The sequence below is a fragment of the Amblyomma mixtum genome, chromosome 9 (genome assembly GCF_055824585.1).
Source record: "Amblyomma mixtum isolate Tamu chromosome 9, ASM5582458v1, whole genome shotgun sequence".
Taxonomy (NCBI): Eukaryota; Metazoa; Arthropoda; class Arachnida; order Ixodida; family Ixodidae; genus Amblyomma; species Amblyomma mixtum.
In genome coordinates this window covers 809,045-826,027 of record NC_143020.1, presented here as the reverse complement: position 1 = coordinate 826,027, position 16,983 = coordinate 809,045, and the positions used below count along the sequence as shown (strand labels likewise).

Genomic DNA, 16,983 nt, shown 5'->3' with positions numbered 1-16,983 from the left:
AGAAAGGCTACAGAAAGTGTTGTTAAATGCGCTTTTTCTGCATTGCCCTCTACACAAAAGCGCACATGTTCCGATGCCTGTGGCGTTTGTGTTCATTCCAAAGTGACTCCTTTGCTCTATGTTATTTTGCAGGCCGTGACAGAAAAGCCAATGCGTACAAGGTTCCATTCCTGCCACCCTTTCATGACTCCATTGCTTCATGCTTATAACCTGGAAAATTCCATGTGCAGTGATCTCAGTGCATTGTGTCTATCACATAGTGGATTGGAAATAGTTTCGATGTAATTGCTTCAAAACAGGGATCTTAATAATGAGGAAAGTGGGCATTACCGTGAAAACAAAAATTTTGTTTAGTGAACTTGTTTCGTAAGCAATATGGTTCTTTCCCCTGAAATCACAACAGGCTTGCTTAAAGGAGAAGGAAGGAGGGAATAACGGGTGGCAGCATAGTTGTCGCTAAAAGTTGTTCCTGTCGGTGACGAGGCACAAGGTTCTTTTTGTTCGTTTTGACTCGATAGTGGTTGAGCAGAAATCACTGCTGTGTAATGGTTGACCAGTTTAAATTAAGCTCTCGGTGAGATTCCCATTTCTGTCGTGGTATGAAGAGAACACCTGAAGTTGAACGCAGCCTATTACCTATGTACTCTTGCGGTGTGCACTCAGTAGTAGAAGTATTAGAATCATGATATTTGGTCGCTCAGAACCAAGCACCAAGAGAGGATTATGCCTGTCATGCAAAGGACATTGGTCTTCCAGCTATCTTAGCCAAGCCAGGCACTCCACATAAAAAGGGTTGGATAGGAGATGGGAGGATACTGAGCGGTCGTCCTGCATTCCACAACACAGTGAGTGAAAGTGGGGTATCTTTCAGGGCAGTTATTATATTCAGGTGATTTCGCATATTTTTGGAAGATGGCCTGTGCCGGGCCGGTGTCTGTAGGGTGTTGCATGTCAGTTTGTGAATTAACACTTGGGATGTGGAGAGTCGAAAAAAAATAAGCAGCTGGTGCTCATCTTAAATAAACGAGAGGCATTGGTTCCAAGACATTATGCTCGGTTAAACATACAAACGGCAGAAAATGACGCCTTTACTTTTGGTGCAAAGTGGGGTGAGTCTGACTCCATTCTGCCGCAAGGTGGCTCAGTGGCTATGGTGCTCGGCTGCTGGCCCGAAAGACGTGGGTTCGATCCCGGCCGCGGCGGCTGAATTTCTTTGGAGGAGAAATTCGAGGCCCGTGTACTGTGCGATGTCAGTGCACGTTAAAGAACCCCAGGTGGTCGAAATTTCCGGAGCCCTCCACTACGGCGTCTCTCATAGCCTTGGTCGCTTTGGGACGTTAAACCCCATAAACCAACCAACCTGACTCCATTCTATTATTCAGAGATCAAAGCAGGATCTCTGGAACTGAAGAGACGGTCATTGCGCAAGACGGTGTGCGGGATCACACAAAAGAAAACAATGTAATTGTGCTGGACATTGTGGTTGCTGTGATAAGTGTGCAAATTGATTATTTCATTTATACCAAATTCTTTCGTTTTTTTCACTTAACGCAGAAACATCGTGTGAATATTGCATGCAATTAAATAATTTCCCTTTTGATGAATGTGTGATTGACACATCAATTTTTATATTGATTCTTGTTCAGTACAGCCACACATATTTTCAAAATGCTTGCTGTCGTCATTCGGTGTGACTCCACCAGGTTTCACTTTGCTCTGTCCGCTAGTTGGGGCATATGAACATTGGGGCTCTGCAGAAACCCTGCTGTCAGTATTATGTGGTGAATTCTAGATGGTATCGTATCTGCTGCCGTTCACTGATTTATGGGCATTTTTATGGCTTTGCTGAAGAGTACGCTATGATTCCTTGTGGTTGGTCACATGTGACTGACCTCACTTTGTCATGTGCGAAGCATTCCAGACTCTTTCCAAGCTATGTTTGTTGCTGTGTGATTTAGCCTGCATTCTGACGTCTTCCGTTCTGTTTTGAGGCTCTTTTAAGAGCATTCGACATTTGGCTGTATGGGGTGACAATGTTTTTTTTTTAGTTTTCTAATGCTTAGTGCTGTTGTGCGCATTTGTAATTCATCAGGTGTGGACTTCAGTTCGTGATGATTGTATGCACCTTGAATTATCTTTGAGGAGGAAATTCTTTTGTTATGATGTGAAGCCATTTGAAAAATTTGCCTCCCCAGTGTTTCTGTATAGCTCTTTGCTCTGTTGGCCCTGTTTACCTTGTGCGGTGCTGACCTATTGACGCAGTGCTCTTTGCCGTGTTGCCCAAGGCAATGCAAGCTGTAGCAGACTTACTCGTCTAAGAACCACACTGTTTCTGTCCTTTTTTTCTGATTTTGCCGGAGTGAGTACCTGACACGTGGCAGGTCTTAATGCCTCATAAAATGCCTGTAAAACTGATTTAGTGTTGCTGAGATTCTGATAAGTGATGACAAGTTGTACTTTAATTCTTTATGTCTTGCTGCGTTCACTCTCGCCGCATCAGTGGCATAGTCATTGGAGCATGCACCACGCATGTGGGATGTGCAGGGTTGTAATCTCAGTACTAGAACTGGGTACCCACCAGTGATGCAATAAGCAAGTTTTCCCCCTAGCTTGTGCTGGGTGCAGTGCTTGGAAATGGGCCTTTAACCCCAACCTGTGTCGAAGAAAGTGCCTTGAGCCATGGCCCTCTTTAGCCAAAGCTTCCCTTTCACCATCTCACCTATTGTCGTCATCAGCTTTCATTCTCATTACAATTTTTCATCCCACATTCGAGGCGTGGGCCTTACACGAGTAAATATGCCACGCACTAACTGCACTTGACACACAGTAGTGTGCTGTTTCAGATGTGCTTCTACTGGTTTGGTTAATGCCTCTCTTGGAGCTGCTGCAGGGGAAACACCCTGTTGGGCATGTTGGCCACACTTGTGGGCGGCTGTAATCTTGGCTGCAAGCAAGCCTCCTGACAATTTTTTACCAGTTGTCAAGCTCTGAAATTTTTTTCCTACGTGCTGTACAAAGGGTATAAGGGGTCTTAAAAAAACAGGAGGAATCCTGTCCCATTGTGTTTTGTCTCTAACCATAACTCACACTCGTTAGTTTTTAAGCCTACGTAGGCAGACTTGTACAGTCCTTCCCATGAAGCCAGTTACTGTACTTGCGAACAGGTCTATAATGTGGCTGTTGGTTTTTTTGCAACAGCTTTCCGATATTTTTAGGTAACTGATTCTTTCATGAGCATAATTATAGTTCTCGTCTGGAGGCAGAATTAAAAGTTTGGAATGTTTGCTTTGGAACTTGATTGTTTTTAAGCCTGTCCTACTCAATTTACCTGACCTAGCACAACACTTGTATGAGATGGCATGCTATTTTCACCGTCTCATCCACATAACACCATGTGAGTTGTTGCACATGTAATCCTGTGTCTTATGGATGTAACCTGTCTTTCACTTGCAGGCTTGACCATTAGAGGCCGCAAATACGGTGTATTCTCTGGACAAAACTCGACAGGTTATAATCTTCACTTTTTCTTCATTAATCTGTTCCTGAATGTTGTCTTTCAAAGAGCAGTGTGAATAATACAGAAGCTTCAGTTCATGGAGCTCTGGTGAATTATGATGATATTTGCCTTTGATATTCTGGAAAGTTGTTTTCCAGAATATGTGAACTGTTGACCAAACTGTCACCCCTGTGAGTTCTATGCATTGATGTTAGGACTTGCGCAGGCGTCCAAGGCCTCATCAGGTTTTTAACCTTTAGCTTTTGCTTCCTCTTGTACCCTGCCTAAGGAGCAAATAAAGAAAACAAAAGTGGCAGTGTGCTAAACTTAGCTAATTGTCATTTGTTGGGTATTAGGCCCACTTGGATGGGCTTAGCACAGCGTCTATCATGATGGCAGTAATGCAAGTGCTTAGAATGGATTTCAAATGCTACCCTATTTTGTTGGCAAGGATTACATTTTTTGCAGCTGAAATGTTTTCAGCTGCTTGCAGAATTCATTCTAGGGATATCTTTCTTCAGACCTGAATTCTTCTTAAGGCCGACCTATTCAATAAAACTTTTCATAAACATCCACAGCTGTTGCCAATTATGTCCTGCACATTGATCTTCATTTCCCCAGCTCCAGGTGAGCTGTGCAATGTTGGTTCCTGCTGTTGATTGAAAGTATTCTTCCTTTACCACACAGGTTCAGTCGGCACACAGGGCGACCACGCGCCTCCTGTGCAAGATTCAACTGGTCAAAGGCTCCCAGTGAGCCACAGCATGGAATCTACTCCTTCTGGCAGTGGTAACCACCGGGGTAAACCTGCAGTAAAGAAGGTGCACGAATGCACCCACTGCAGCAAGGGATTCAACAAAAGATCTCATCTGGTGGTGCATCTCCGAGTCCATACTGGGGACCGCCCATACCATTGTGATGACTGTGGAAAGAGCTTTGCACAAAAGGCCCACCTGGAGACACACCAGCGCACTCACACTGGTGAACGTTCTTACCATTGTGAGCACTGTGGTAGGAGCTTTGCACGCCAGAGCACCTTAGTGCAACACCAGCGCACTCACACAGGCGAGCGTCCTTACCATTGTGACTATTGTGATAGCAGCTTTTCAGACCGGAGCAACTTAGTGAAACACCAGCGAACTCACACAGGTGAGCGTCCTTACCGTTGCGACCACTGTGGTAGCAGCTTTACATCGAAGAACAGCCTGGTGGCACACATCCGTACCCACACGGGTGAAAAGCCGTATCAGTGCCAGCTGTGCCCCATGGCCTTTGTACAACATTCAATTCTTGCGAGGCATGTGAGATTCCATACGGGAGAAAAGCCCTTCCAATGTGATTTGTGCCATAAGACATTCGCTCAGGGAAAAAATTTAAAACTGCACAAAAAGACGATTCATAAAGAATAGCAGCGGTTTCTAATGCCCTTAGTCGATATGTTTTCCTATTTACCTTTTTATGGGCGATCTAATGAGATTCTAGCAGGATGCTCTGTGATAAGAGGTGGTAGCTAACCTTCGCCTTTCTTTACATTTGTATGTTTTGTTCACGTTTAAAGTTTTTTCAGGAAAATACATTTGTTGTTCCCTTAAGCTAGACACACACTCGCGAGAAGTATTTCCTGAACACAGAGAGTAATCCTGCTATGCTTGTAAACTCGCATCAATGGAAATGAAATCTCGGTCATACGTGGATGGCATCACTTCTCGTTGGAGAGAGATTTTAAAAACATTGTTCCCAATATTACAAAGAGATGTAGCATACCAGAGACGTAATAGCATAGACGTATGCCAGTTTAAAGCAAATTGACTACGCACGCGTTGTGGCATGGATACAATCAGGCAGGGCACTGCGCATTCGTAGCCGGCGTTCAGTAAACCAGTCTACATCTACGCTACTTCGTCTCCACTGCGCTAAATTTCTATTGCTAATGCCATTTATCTGCCTGCTTCCGTGAAAAGATTCAAGGGGGCAAAACATGCACAACTATTCTTTTTATTCGTGCAGTCTGAGTGGGCGCATTTTTGTGATGGTCATTATAAATTCACTCATTTATTAATGAGTGAATTTATGAACCGACTGAACCGATTTCAGTTTGTGTGACAACACAGGAAAACCTGCTCTTGTGTTAATCTTACTGTGTTTATTCTGGCAGTGCTAGTGGCTTGAATGAGTGGCGAACGGCAAGTGTCCGACCTCGTATTGATGCGTCTTGTGTTAGTGTGCACGTTTTAGAACAGTTCTCTGTACTTCGGTATCAAAGCCAACAAAAAGAGTTTACGAACATCTAAATCACCATTTCTCAGACCGCTTTCTCTGCTGGATATAAATGGCATAATATTTGTGGAGCATTATCTTCAGACCATTTTTATCTGTTGTGGTTGTCAGAATATCAGGTGTTTGTGACCATTTCATATTGTGCTAGCTTCTTTGTTGTGTTGGTGTTACTTGAAGAAGCCTTATTTTTTTGCATAAGGTGTTCTTGATAACAAGCTGCAGGAGTCATGGCTGCTGAAACAAAAATACTGTGATTAGTGCCTAAGACAAACATTGTAATCTTGTATTGTATTGTAACGCACGTGATTTGGGTCATTTTTGTGAGGTTGCTTAGTGCACATAAGTATTTTATTCCAGTTTCCATTACACATTGTTGAATACGTTCTGGCTGTTTGTAAGCTGTTCATGATGACTAGTTGCAAGGGTCCTGGCTGCTGAAAGAAAAAGTTCTTTGATTGGTGCCTATGAAAAACATTGTTATGTAGTGTATTGTAAGGTTAGTTTTTTAGGTTTGTTGTGTGAAATTGCACGATTATTTTATTACATTTGCGATTACAAAATGTTGAATACCTTCTGGCTGTTTGTAAAACTTACTTCACATGTTGTGCATTAAATTCAAAAGCAGTGCCGTTCTTTGGTTAGCCTTTTTATTCGAGTAGCTGATGTTTCCTTTTTTTTAGCATTTTGCTTCGAGCTTCCACAGACATCATTGTGCCTTGCATCCAGGAAAGAATTTTTATTGCCACTTGCTTCAGCACTTGGTTCTGGTTCCCAAAGCAAGTCTATCCTGTCTAATAGCATTGCATTTCCTGTGGCACGACAATGGACGGTAGTTTCATCGGTTGCTTTGGAGAAAACTTTAAACCTCTCTTTTTCTCAGCCACTGTGCATTTACATTCGGTTACATCCATCCATTCTGATAGGGAACATTGAACAACCTTTTCGGTAAATTCAAATTAAATAGCCTCCGCTTTTCATAGTTGCTCGATGGGAAGTACTTTCCATGTCTTGCACTCGCATTCTTTGAAGCTCAAGCACAGTTAACCCATATACGCCTCGCGTCCTATGTGTAGTACACCGCTGTTTTTTGTGTATAAACTCGTAGTTTATTCTCTAAAAGCTTGTACGTGCCAACGTAGGTTCAAAAGGGTCTAAACTTTTTCTATGTGGGGATTGAATTGCGTTCGTTGTGTATTGTGCGTTGTATGCATTAAGAAAGATTGCGGAGTGTTGTCTGGTGGCCAGTTTTGAAATTCAACCTCACTGACTACATTGTAATGCTCCAAGGAAGACACATATTTTTGCATTTTCATAAAAGGAAACCACCATGCGTGATGAGAAATTGGATTCTTTGTGTTGGATGGTCAGAATTGTCATAACTGACGGCCAGTTTCCAATCAACTATACCTTGTGCATGAATGAAACTTTGCAGCATCATAAAATACAGTTAATTTAGGTTGTCTAGATGGTCCTCATAATTGTTATTTGTATTGAAATGTGCCCACGCCAACCGTGCAGACAAGATGTACGATGGCGCAAGCTGCATTGCGGGTGGCATCAACAATTGCATAAATTTCGTGTGTTGCCTGTTGACCAGTTCTTCAATCTGTTACTTTACACATTCCTGTTTGTGTATTGTCAGTCTTTGAGAATAAGAAGCTTTGAAGAAGGAAATCTATGCGCATGCAGAGGAAGCATGACTTGGTGCGAACCGTTGAACGTGACTTTTTCAGCGTACGCGAGTGAAGACATGGTATGTCTTTGTGTGCACGTCCCCAACTGTCACTGCGCAGTCATGAAAGATGCAGGCTTGTTGATGCCTTTACCAGTAACCTGAAAGGCACAGCAGTTTATAACCACAATACCGGACAAATTTGCTCCATAGAAACCTGCTGGAGTTTTTCCTATAAACCTGCTATTTCATCACTTGCATCTGCGGGTAAGTAAACGCAACAGGCAGCAGGGTTGTAACTTTCGTTAACCTGTCTAAATTCATTTTGTGTGTGTATTCTGCTATGACCGTGTCACTCACACGGTCGCCAGTGAGCTTTCCACGCTTAATTTCTCTTGTAGCGGGCTTTAGCAAGGACAGCACGTTGGTGGAGATAGATGTATTTGTTTTTCTGTGTCCGTAGTCATACAGAAAATGCTATCGTTAGTTCTTTCGGTGTAATGTATTACAAGTGTTCACGGTGCACTGCGGTGACTTGTGCAGGCTGGCGGACCATATCCAAAAAGCCGGCAGTACCTGTAGCCAGCAGTTTTCATAGAATACCGGTACAAACAGGCACTAGTGACTGCAACTCAGCACGCCTTTTTTTGTATATGGAGGTCGTCCCCCTCTGCATGTTGCCATGACATGCAAGTACGAAATCTTTTTTCTGCGTCCCATTAGGCGCTATACAGGAATGAAAAGTGCATGCTACCATAGCATTGCACTAAATGGTCCACTTTAAAATACAGGACTGCCCGCCGTATTGAACAACGCTGGTGCCGATTGCCGTTTTCTTTTTTTTTGTGCTTGGCCTGTTTTCTGTGTTCTCGTTTTGCAGGCATTAGAGGAGCATCTAGCCAGGGTAAGAACATTCCAGGGGAACTGCTGCCAACTTATTCCGACCCATAGCTTGATGCTACTGTCCTGTAAAACAATGTATTGGAGGACATATTGCCACACTGCTGGCACTCTGCCGGCGCCACCTGGTGGCCGAACCTTGGCTCCAGGCGCGTGGCCGCCCGTCGTCTTCGTTCTGGGTGAGCTCGGCGGTTCGGCGGGCTTCGTCCTAGGAAACGCTGTGCTTCCGGCTTCTGTGCTGCGTTTGTCGATGACATTTGGTGGAGGTGCTGGGTACCATCCCATGTACGCTGACCCCGACGACAGCCGTGACGCTTCTCCCCGAACCGCGGACGCCACACCCGTCCACAAAACGAGCCGTCGCCTGCGAGGCCTGACCCGAGTTCGAGCCACTAACAAGGCCTGTCAGAGCGATGACATCCACCACTGGCAGCCGGACAGGTCAGTCCTCCGGCAGTGTCCCGCCGTGCGTCCTTCTCGCACATGGCCAATTTTGACCGTGTGGCCACATTTAACCAGTGGGACGACGAGCGGAAGCTGCTGAATGTATAATTCGCACTGCTCGATTCGGCGAAAACGTGGTTTGAGAACCACGAGGCGTCCTTTTCCAACTGGGCAGCTTTTCGCCGTGAGTTGCTCGCCACATTCAGCTCGAGCCAACGGAAGGAGAACGCTGAAATTGCCCTTCGCTCCAGGTCACATCAGTCCAACGAGAGCGTGGCCATGTTTATAGAGGACATGACACGCCTCTTCAATCGGGCCGACCCTACCATGCCAGAGGCTACAAAGGTGCAGCACCTTATGCGTGCGGTGAAGGAGCAGCTGTTTGCTGGCCTCATGCGCGACCCTCCGCTAACCGTCGCCGCCTTCGCCAAGGAAGCTAACTCCATGGAGCGTTCGTTGCTGGAACGGAGCGCCCAATACGGCCGTCAGGCAAATGTAGCGGCCACTCAATACTTCGCGCCCTTGCCAGGCCCCGGGGATGAGGCGCTGCGAGAGATTGTACGGAGCATTGTCCGCGAAGAACTGCGACAGCTCCGCATGGATGCTCCGTCGGCAAGCATACCTTCTACAGGGGACGTCATCCGTGACGAAATCCAGCGCGTGGTGCAGCCACCACCAGCACCACTACCGGAGCCACACGTCATGTCCTACAGCGATGCCCTGCGCCGACCTGCTCCCATGCCGCAAGAGTTTCGCCCAGTTGCCGGACCTCGAACATCCCACCGTTACGTGCGCCCCGTCGAGCAGCAGCAGAACCTGCGCCCTCCTATCAGCAAAGCGCACGTGTGGCGCACGCCCAACGACCGCCCGCTATGCTACCACTGCGGGGAGCCTGGCCATATTATATGGCATTGCCCCTGGGCATCACCTGTTGTCCTCGTCACGAAGAAAGATGGCACCCTCAGGTTCTGCGTGGATTACAGGCGCCTCAATAACGTCACAAAAAAGGATGTGTACCCTCTGCCACGCATTGATGACTCTCTAGACCGCCTGCGCCATGCCACCTATTTTTCGTCTCTTGACCTCCGCAGTGGGTATTGTCAAATAGAGGTCGACGAACGCGACCGAGAGAAGACCGCCTTTATTACCCATGACGGTTTATACGAGTTTAAGGTGCTCCCTTTTGGCTTGTGCTCGGCCCCTGCCACATTCCAACGAATGGTGCACACCGTGCTATCTGGACTGAAGTGGCAGTCGTGCCTCGTATATCTCGACGATGTCTTGATCTTCTCCGACACGTTCGATGAGCACCTGAAACGTTTGCGTGCTGTTTTCGAGGCCATACGTTCCGCTGGTCTCTCTCTCAAGCCAGAGAAATGTCACTTCGCGTTTCATCAGCTGAAGTTTCTTGGTCACATTTTCAGCGCTCGAGGCGTTAGTCCAGACCCCGAAAGGCAGCCGCCGTAGCTGCCTTCCCCAAGCCCACAGACAAACGGAGCCTGCGTCGTTTCTTGGGCCTCTGCGCGTACTATCGCCGGTTCGTTCATAATTTCTCCAAGCTAGCTGAGCCTCTGACCCGCCTGACGAAAGACGCTGAACCCTTCTTGTGGGGGCAGGACCAGGAAAGAGCCTTCACGGAACTCAAGTCCCGTCTCCAATGTACTCCTGTGCTTGGCCACTTCGACGAGGACGCCGACACGGAACTACATACTGATGCCAGTAACGTTGGCCTCGGTGCGATCCTCGTTCAGTGGCAGGATGGTCTAGAACGCGTGATTGCTTACACCAGTCGCACTTTGTCTCGTTCCGAAGTAAACTATTCCACCACGGAGAAGGAATGTCTGGCTGTGCTGTGGACCGTTACGAAATTTCGTCCATACCTGTACGGCCGCCCATTTCGGGTTGTGAGCGATCATCATTCCCTGTGTTGGCTGGCGAATCTGAAAGATCCCTAGGGGCGGCTTGCTCGTTGGAGCCTTCGGCTACAAGAATTTGATGTCACCATCGTGTACAAGTCCGGCGAGAAACACAGCGATGCTGACTGTCTATCCCGCGCTCCTATTCCCGGCCCCACGGGCGAGTCCAACGACGATTCCGCTTTTCTCGGTGCTGTCACCGCGTCCACCCTTGCCCGCCAACAGAGGACCGACGCCGAACTGCTTCCTCTCATCGAGAATCTCGAAGGAACCGCTCCATCTCCTCCTCGAATCTTCAAGCGCGGGCTGTCATCGTTTTGCTTGCGCGATGGTGTCCTCTATAAAAACAATTACGGCCCAACGGACACTGCCTATCAGCTTGCCGTACCTACAGCGCTTCGTGACGAAGTTCTTCGTGCGTGCCACGACGACCTTCCTTCGGGCCACCTCGGATTTTCCCGCACGTTGGCGCGCATACGTCACAAGTACTACTGGCCCAGGCTTGCAGCGGTTGTCCACCCCTGCGTCCGAACCTGTCGTGAGTGCCAGCGCCGGAAGACGCCGCCGACTAAACCAGCCGGGCTCCCGCAGCCGATCGATCCACCACGCCTCCCATTTCAACAGGTCGGCATGGACTTACTCGGCCCATTTGCGGCGTCTTCCATGGGTAACCGGTATATTGCTGTTGCCACTGACTATCTTAGCCGCTACTCTGAGACCAAGGCCCTTCCCCGTGGTACCGCAGCCGAAGTTGCACATTTCTTCATTCACAACATTGTACTTCGTCACGGAGCCCCTGCAGTCGTATTAACTGAGAGGGGCACCGCCTTCACGTGGGCACTTACGAGCGAGGTACTTCGACTCAGTGGCACCAGCCATCGAAGGACTACAGCTTACCATCCGCAAACGAACGGACTGACTGAGCGGCTTAACAAGACAATTGCCGACATGATTTCGATGTATGTAGACGATGACCGTGGGAACTGGGACCGGATACTGCCTTACATCACGTTCGCTTACAACACTGCTCTACACGAAACGACACGCTTCACTCCGTTCCATTTGGTGCACGGTCGCGAAGCCTTGACCATGCTGGACGCCATGCTTCTTCCGGATCCTGCTCCCTCTTCTTTCGTAGCGAACCAATTTGCTCGTGACGCCGAAGCCGCTCGCCATGTTGCTCGACAGCGAATCCGGCACCAACAACAACGCGACGCCGAGCGTTACAACCTCCGCCGCAGGGAAGTGATTTACACACCCGGTGATAAAGTCTGGGTGTGGAGCCCGATCCGCTTGCGGGGGCGCTCTGAGAAGCTTCTTCGCCGTTACTTCGGTCCCTACAAGGTGTTACGCCGCCTCAGCGCGGTGACCTGCGAGGCGCTCCCTCAAGGAACTGTCCGGTCCTCTCGACAACCGACGCCCGAAGTAGTCCACGTGGCGCGACTGAAGCCGTATTACTCCCGTTAGCCCCTTTTCACGCAGACACTCGCGCCCTTCACTTTCCGCCTTCCCTTCATTATTTTTTTTCCGCCCGTGCGGCATCGGGTCGATGCCTCTTGGAAGGTAGGGGGGCAATGCCACACTGCTGGCACTCTGCCGGCGCCACCTGGTGGCCGAGCCTTGGCTCCAGGCGCATGGCCGCGCATCGTCTTCGTTCTGGATGAGCTCGGCGGTTCGGCGGGCTTCTTCCTAGGAAACGCTGTGCTTGCCGCTTTTCTGCTGCGTTTGTCGGTGACAATATCTTTGTCCAATGCACTAATAAATTCCCCATTTCTGTCTGAGCTCTGTCGAGTGTCACGTTGCCTAGTAGATTATAGTGGTTAATTGTTTTATTTCTTTTGTACTGCGGAACGTGGTTTATTTGCTATTTATTGCGGGACATGTCTTTGTACCACGCACTCCACTAGATTAAATGGATAACTGTTGGCATCCCCTCTGTATCAGGGCTGTGGCGAATGCCACCTTTCCTAGTAGGATAAAGTGGTTCATTGTTATATTTTTCTACTACCCCTTCCTTCTTTGTAAGCTTTGAATCCTTGTCTGTCTTTTTTCTTCAAGGCTATTTTTTTGTATTCTGCGCTATATACCTTCAATTTCTTTGGTGTGCTGTGCAGTTTTTTTATTCTTATGTTTGTTGGAGTCTGATGGCTCATTAGCCAGTGTGTGTCCCCTAAGAGTTCCTTGCGAGTTATCCGCTAGCCCTTCCAGGTTCTCAAAATGTCCTGCCTTCCTTATTTGTCATTATGCCCGTTCTAATTCTAACCATCTTTTAATTTATTTCATATCTGCTTTTTTGTCAGTTATTTGGCAAAATATTTGTGCTTGGAAGTCTCAGATTAAAAGATTGTATAAAAGTAAGACAGTAGTTCTCTTTGCAGTGCAGTTGGATCTTCAGCTTGAAATCGCAGCTGACCAAATATTTTTCTGGTTGAGCAAATCTTATGGTTTGTCATGCACATTCTTACTTCCCAAATTGAAAATACTCTATCAGTCATCACAGTGTTGCAGTGGTTATGGCGCTCAGCGGCTGACCCGAAAAACAAGGGTTCAGTCCCGGCCGCGGCGGTCGCATTTCTATGGCGGCGAAATGCTAGAGTCCTGTGCACTGTGCAATGTCATTGCATGTTAAAGAACTCCAGGTGGTCAAAATTATCCAGAGCCGTCCTGTGCGGTGTCGCTCGTAGCCTGAGTCATTTTAGGAACGTTAAACCCTATAAAACCGAACCAAAATACTCTTTTGAATTTGGTTTGGTTGGTTGGTGGTTGTCCGTCCGTATTGCCATATTGTTATATTTAATCATCATACTTTCAGAGTAACAGTGAAGAACATCTTCCTGATGTTCTCATCTTCCTGCCCCTTTTGTTATTTGTAAGCTTTGTGTCCTGTTCTGTTTATTTGTTTCCATTGAAGGCTACTTTGTGTATTCTACGCTGTATTCCTTAAATTTCTGTGATGTATTGTGCAATTTTTTTATTCTGGTCTTTCTTTTAGTCTGATGGCTCATTTGCTATTGTGTGGTTTTCTAAGAGTTCCTTGCTTGTTATGCACTAGCTCCTCCAGATTCATGGAATGGCCTGCCTTTCTTAATTGTTGTAATGCGCCTTCTTCTAGCAATCACTTTATTTATTTATTTATGTGAAAAATGGGGTTCAATCCCGGCTGCGCCGGTCGCATTTCGATGGAGGCAAAATGCAAGAGGCCTGTGTACTGTGCAATGCCACTGCAGGTTAAAGAACGCCAGGCGGCCAAAATTATCCAGAACCCTCCACTGCGGTGCCCCTCATCACCTGAATCATACTGGGACGTTAAGCCCCTTAAAACCAAACCAAAATACTCTACTCAATTTGGTTTGTCTGGTTGGTTGTCGCCTATCACTGTTACCATATTTTTATATTTAATCATACCTTCAAAAGTGACAATGGAGAACATCTCTTCCTGACCGACATACTGTGTTGGCATATCTCACGATGGCGGCTATAAGCAACAGCTAGAGGCGTCATGTTTCGTCAGAAGTCAAAATTTTTCTGTGGAAAAGCACAGGGTCGCATTGTAAGCTGCCAGTCTTCCAGTAACATGGTTCAAAACCTTAATGTTGGAAGCCCCAGTTATCCCCTGAAATCCCTGCAGCAGCATACGTGGCAAGAAAGCATGACCAGCTTCTGATCACTCACGATAAGTGAAACTGTGATAGCATTTAATATTTCTGCAAAGCAGGCAGCGACAATGTATCAGTATTCAAAGTTTATTTCACAGCTTCATATCTCCTCCATGGAAGGTAATCTGCCCATTCTTTTCTGCCATGCGTCTGTGTGCGGGGGGGGGGGGGGGGCTGCAGTGATCCAAATTAAGGGTCACGAATGCATGTTCTTGCCATGACACTCTTTGGATTAGGTTTGTACTGTGATGTTTTCATTGCATGTTCCCAGCTGCATGGTCCACATTTTTAAGTTTAATGCAGAGAAGTGCCATCCTTGCCTTTTTTTGATGGAAAAATTACATATGTACGTGTTATGAATGATATATTGATTACAACTCAACATGGTAATACTAACTATCAACAATGTCAACTTAGGTAGCCTTGACCGTTTTGAAACCGAGATGTGTTGAGTAACTAGCTTCTTCAAGGTTTTTCTGAGGCTGTTGTAAAGCCATTTGCTTTGTCGATACAATCACTGTCTGCCATCGTCAACTGTTGAGCCTGAAATTATTGTACTTGATGTAGTGCACATGGGGATGTGCTCTGCTGCTAACTTCATTATTGTTAGTCTTGTCAACGTTGTATGACTAATTACGGTTTGGAGGCTTATGCTATCGTTGCTTAGAGCTATGATGGCTTGCCAAGAGATACAATGCGTACATTTTCAACGCTATAGCGTTCATTGTCCGGTGTTTCAGAAAAGACAGGGTCATTGGCCATGAGCAAAAAATCCACAGAAAATCCCTATAGAAGCAACCTAGGCGAGCCACGCAGGTCTCTTGACTTTGTGACTTCATCACAATCTGCCAGCCGTTGCAGTTGGCACTTTCATTTACGGTTGGTCGCGAGGTTGCTCGGGAAGCCCAACCTGGGTGGCTGTGCCAGGAGCGGTATGACGACTCCCTGGGACCTATGAATGTAATATAGAGAACGACCAATTCCACATATATTGGCATTAATCGAGTAATGCTGTCGTGTCATGCCCTTAACGTGAAGCTTAATTTCCCTCTGCAAATTTTTTGCCGCAGCAATGTTAAACGTTGTCCTCCCGCATTTATGGTTAGTCATGGGAGCGCTGCTGGAAATGGGTGCAGGTAGTGGCACTACTCTCCATTAAAAGGTTTAAAATATTACGACTCATGTTTTTGAGAATGATCAGGGACACAACAGCTATTTAAGGATGTCGTTATGATGCCAGTGATTGTGCACTCACCGATTCTAGGGTCTGTAACATTCAGTTTAGCTGCATTGTCCATTGATTTCATTCACTTACCAATTCCTTGAAAACAAAGATGTTGGGATAGAATAGCACTAGCTAAGTAAAAAAAACGGTTTGTTTCTAAACAGAGATATCTGCTGCGTGGTGTTGTGTCTGTAATTGGACATTAATGCTACATTCAGCACCACACAGCCAAACAGTGTGTGGTCAGGTAGAAGGGGAGCGGCATTTCATTTAAGATGTTGTTTTTCTCTCAGCATTGCCTTGGCCACCTTATATTGCAGGTCAGAGTTACCTCCTTTAGGAACTGTCGTGAACGAACATTCCATGCATGCTGTGACGTAACAAATATCGCTTAGAACGTGGGAATTCTCTCGGTGCTCACATACGCGAGGACCAAAAGACAACATAGCAGTGTTGTGAATGCACGCACCTTATGAAAATGAGTACTTTAGGAGGAAGAATTGAGAAACGTGCTGCGTAAAGAATTTAAGCAGGATAAAAAAAATGCGTCTCCACCTACCTCATACCGTTAGTGAGGGATACAACCTCACGGGAAATGTTCCCGCAAGCTCGTGCGACGTGCGTGCAATTAATTCCCGAGGCTGAAGAGAGAGAGCTGTCTCCCCCACACCTGCGACTGTTACGCCATCTGTTGGCGCTGGGGTAGCTACAATGCAGGTGACCCCCCTCGTTAAGGTAATTAGGGAGGACGACATCGCGGGGAGTAAACCCAACGGGACGAAGCGGACCAAGTGCCCACAGTGGAGAGAATACGTTCTATAGTTTACTTTTTGATCTCGGCACTTCCTTGTACTATTGACTGCACAGTATCGAGTGTCAATCGGAATTTGTCGTGGAGATTGCATCTACAAAGATAGCCTTGCTTTGAAATGCATAGCGCCATATGTGCTGTTAAAATAGGCATCTGCTGCAATGTGGCTGATCTGCAATTTAGGGTGCGCTCTCCTGGCTCGGGGCATTTGCTCGAGGTAATGCATCTGAGTTTTACTTTAGCCAGAAACCCCCATCTAAATTCACATCAGCGTTACCTAGTTGCATCACACCACCAGTCTCCTATGTACGCGAGTCGTCTATCTGCTGCCATGGTTTATTTATTTATTTATTTATTTATTACCTCAAAGGCCCCGGTTGTGGGGCATTACATGAGGGATGGGCGGATTACATGCAGATTATATAAAGATTACAGAGTACATAAAGATCAGGATACATAAAGATTACAGGATACATAAAGATTACAGGATACATAAAGATTACAGGATACATAAAGATTACAGGATACATAAAGATTGCTGATTACATAAGGATGGCCTCAATCTTTTTTTTGAAGTCGATGCAGT

The 16,983-nt window shown here is 46.6% G+C and overlaps 1 protein-coding gene across 1 annotated transcript; it reads left to right on the top strand.

The window, feature by feature from the left end:
• The first annotated feature begins 2,571 nt into the window (after positions 1-2,571).
• Positions 2,572-4,905, top strand: LOC149328030 (uncharacterized). Its single transcript, XM_089562045.1, has 3 exons — positions 2,572-2,638; positions 3,454-3,507; positions 4,184-4,905. The coding sequence occupies exons 1-3, from the start codon at positions 2,635-2,637 to the stop codon at positions 4,903-4,905; spliced, it is 780 nt and encodes a 259-aa protein (XP_089418171.1). The 5' UTR covers positions 2,572-2,634.
• Positions 4,906-16,983: the final 12,078 nt, after the last annotated feature.

Coding starts and splice junctions, on each gene's coding strand:
- LOC149328030 (XM_089562045.1), top strand. Junction 3,508..4,183: donor CTCTGGACAAAACTCGACAG/GTTATAATCTTC, acceptor TTTACCACACAG/GTTCAGTCGGCACACAGGGC.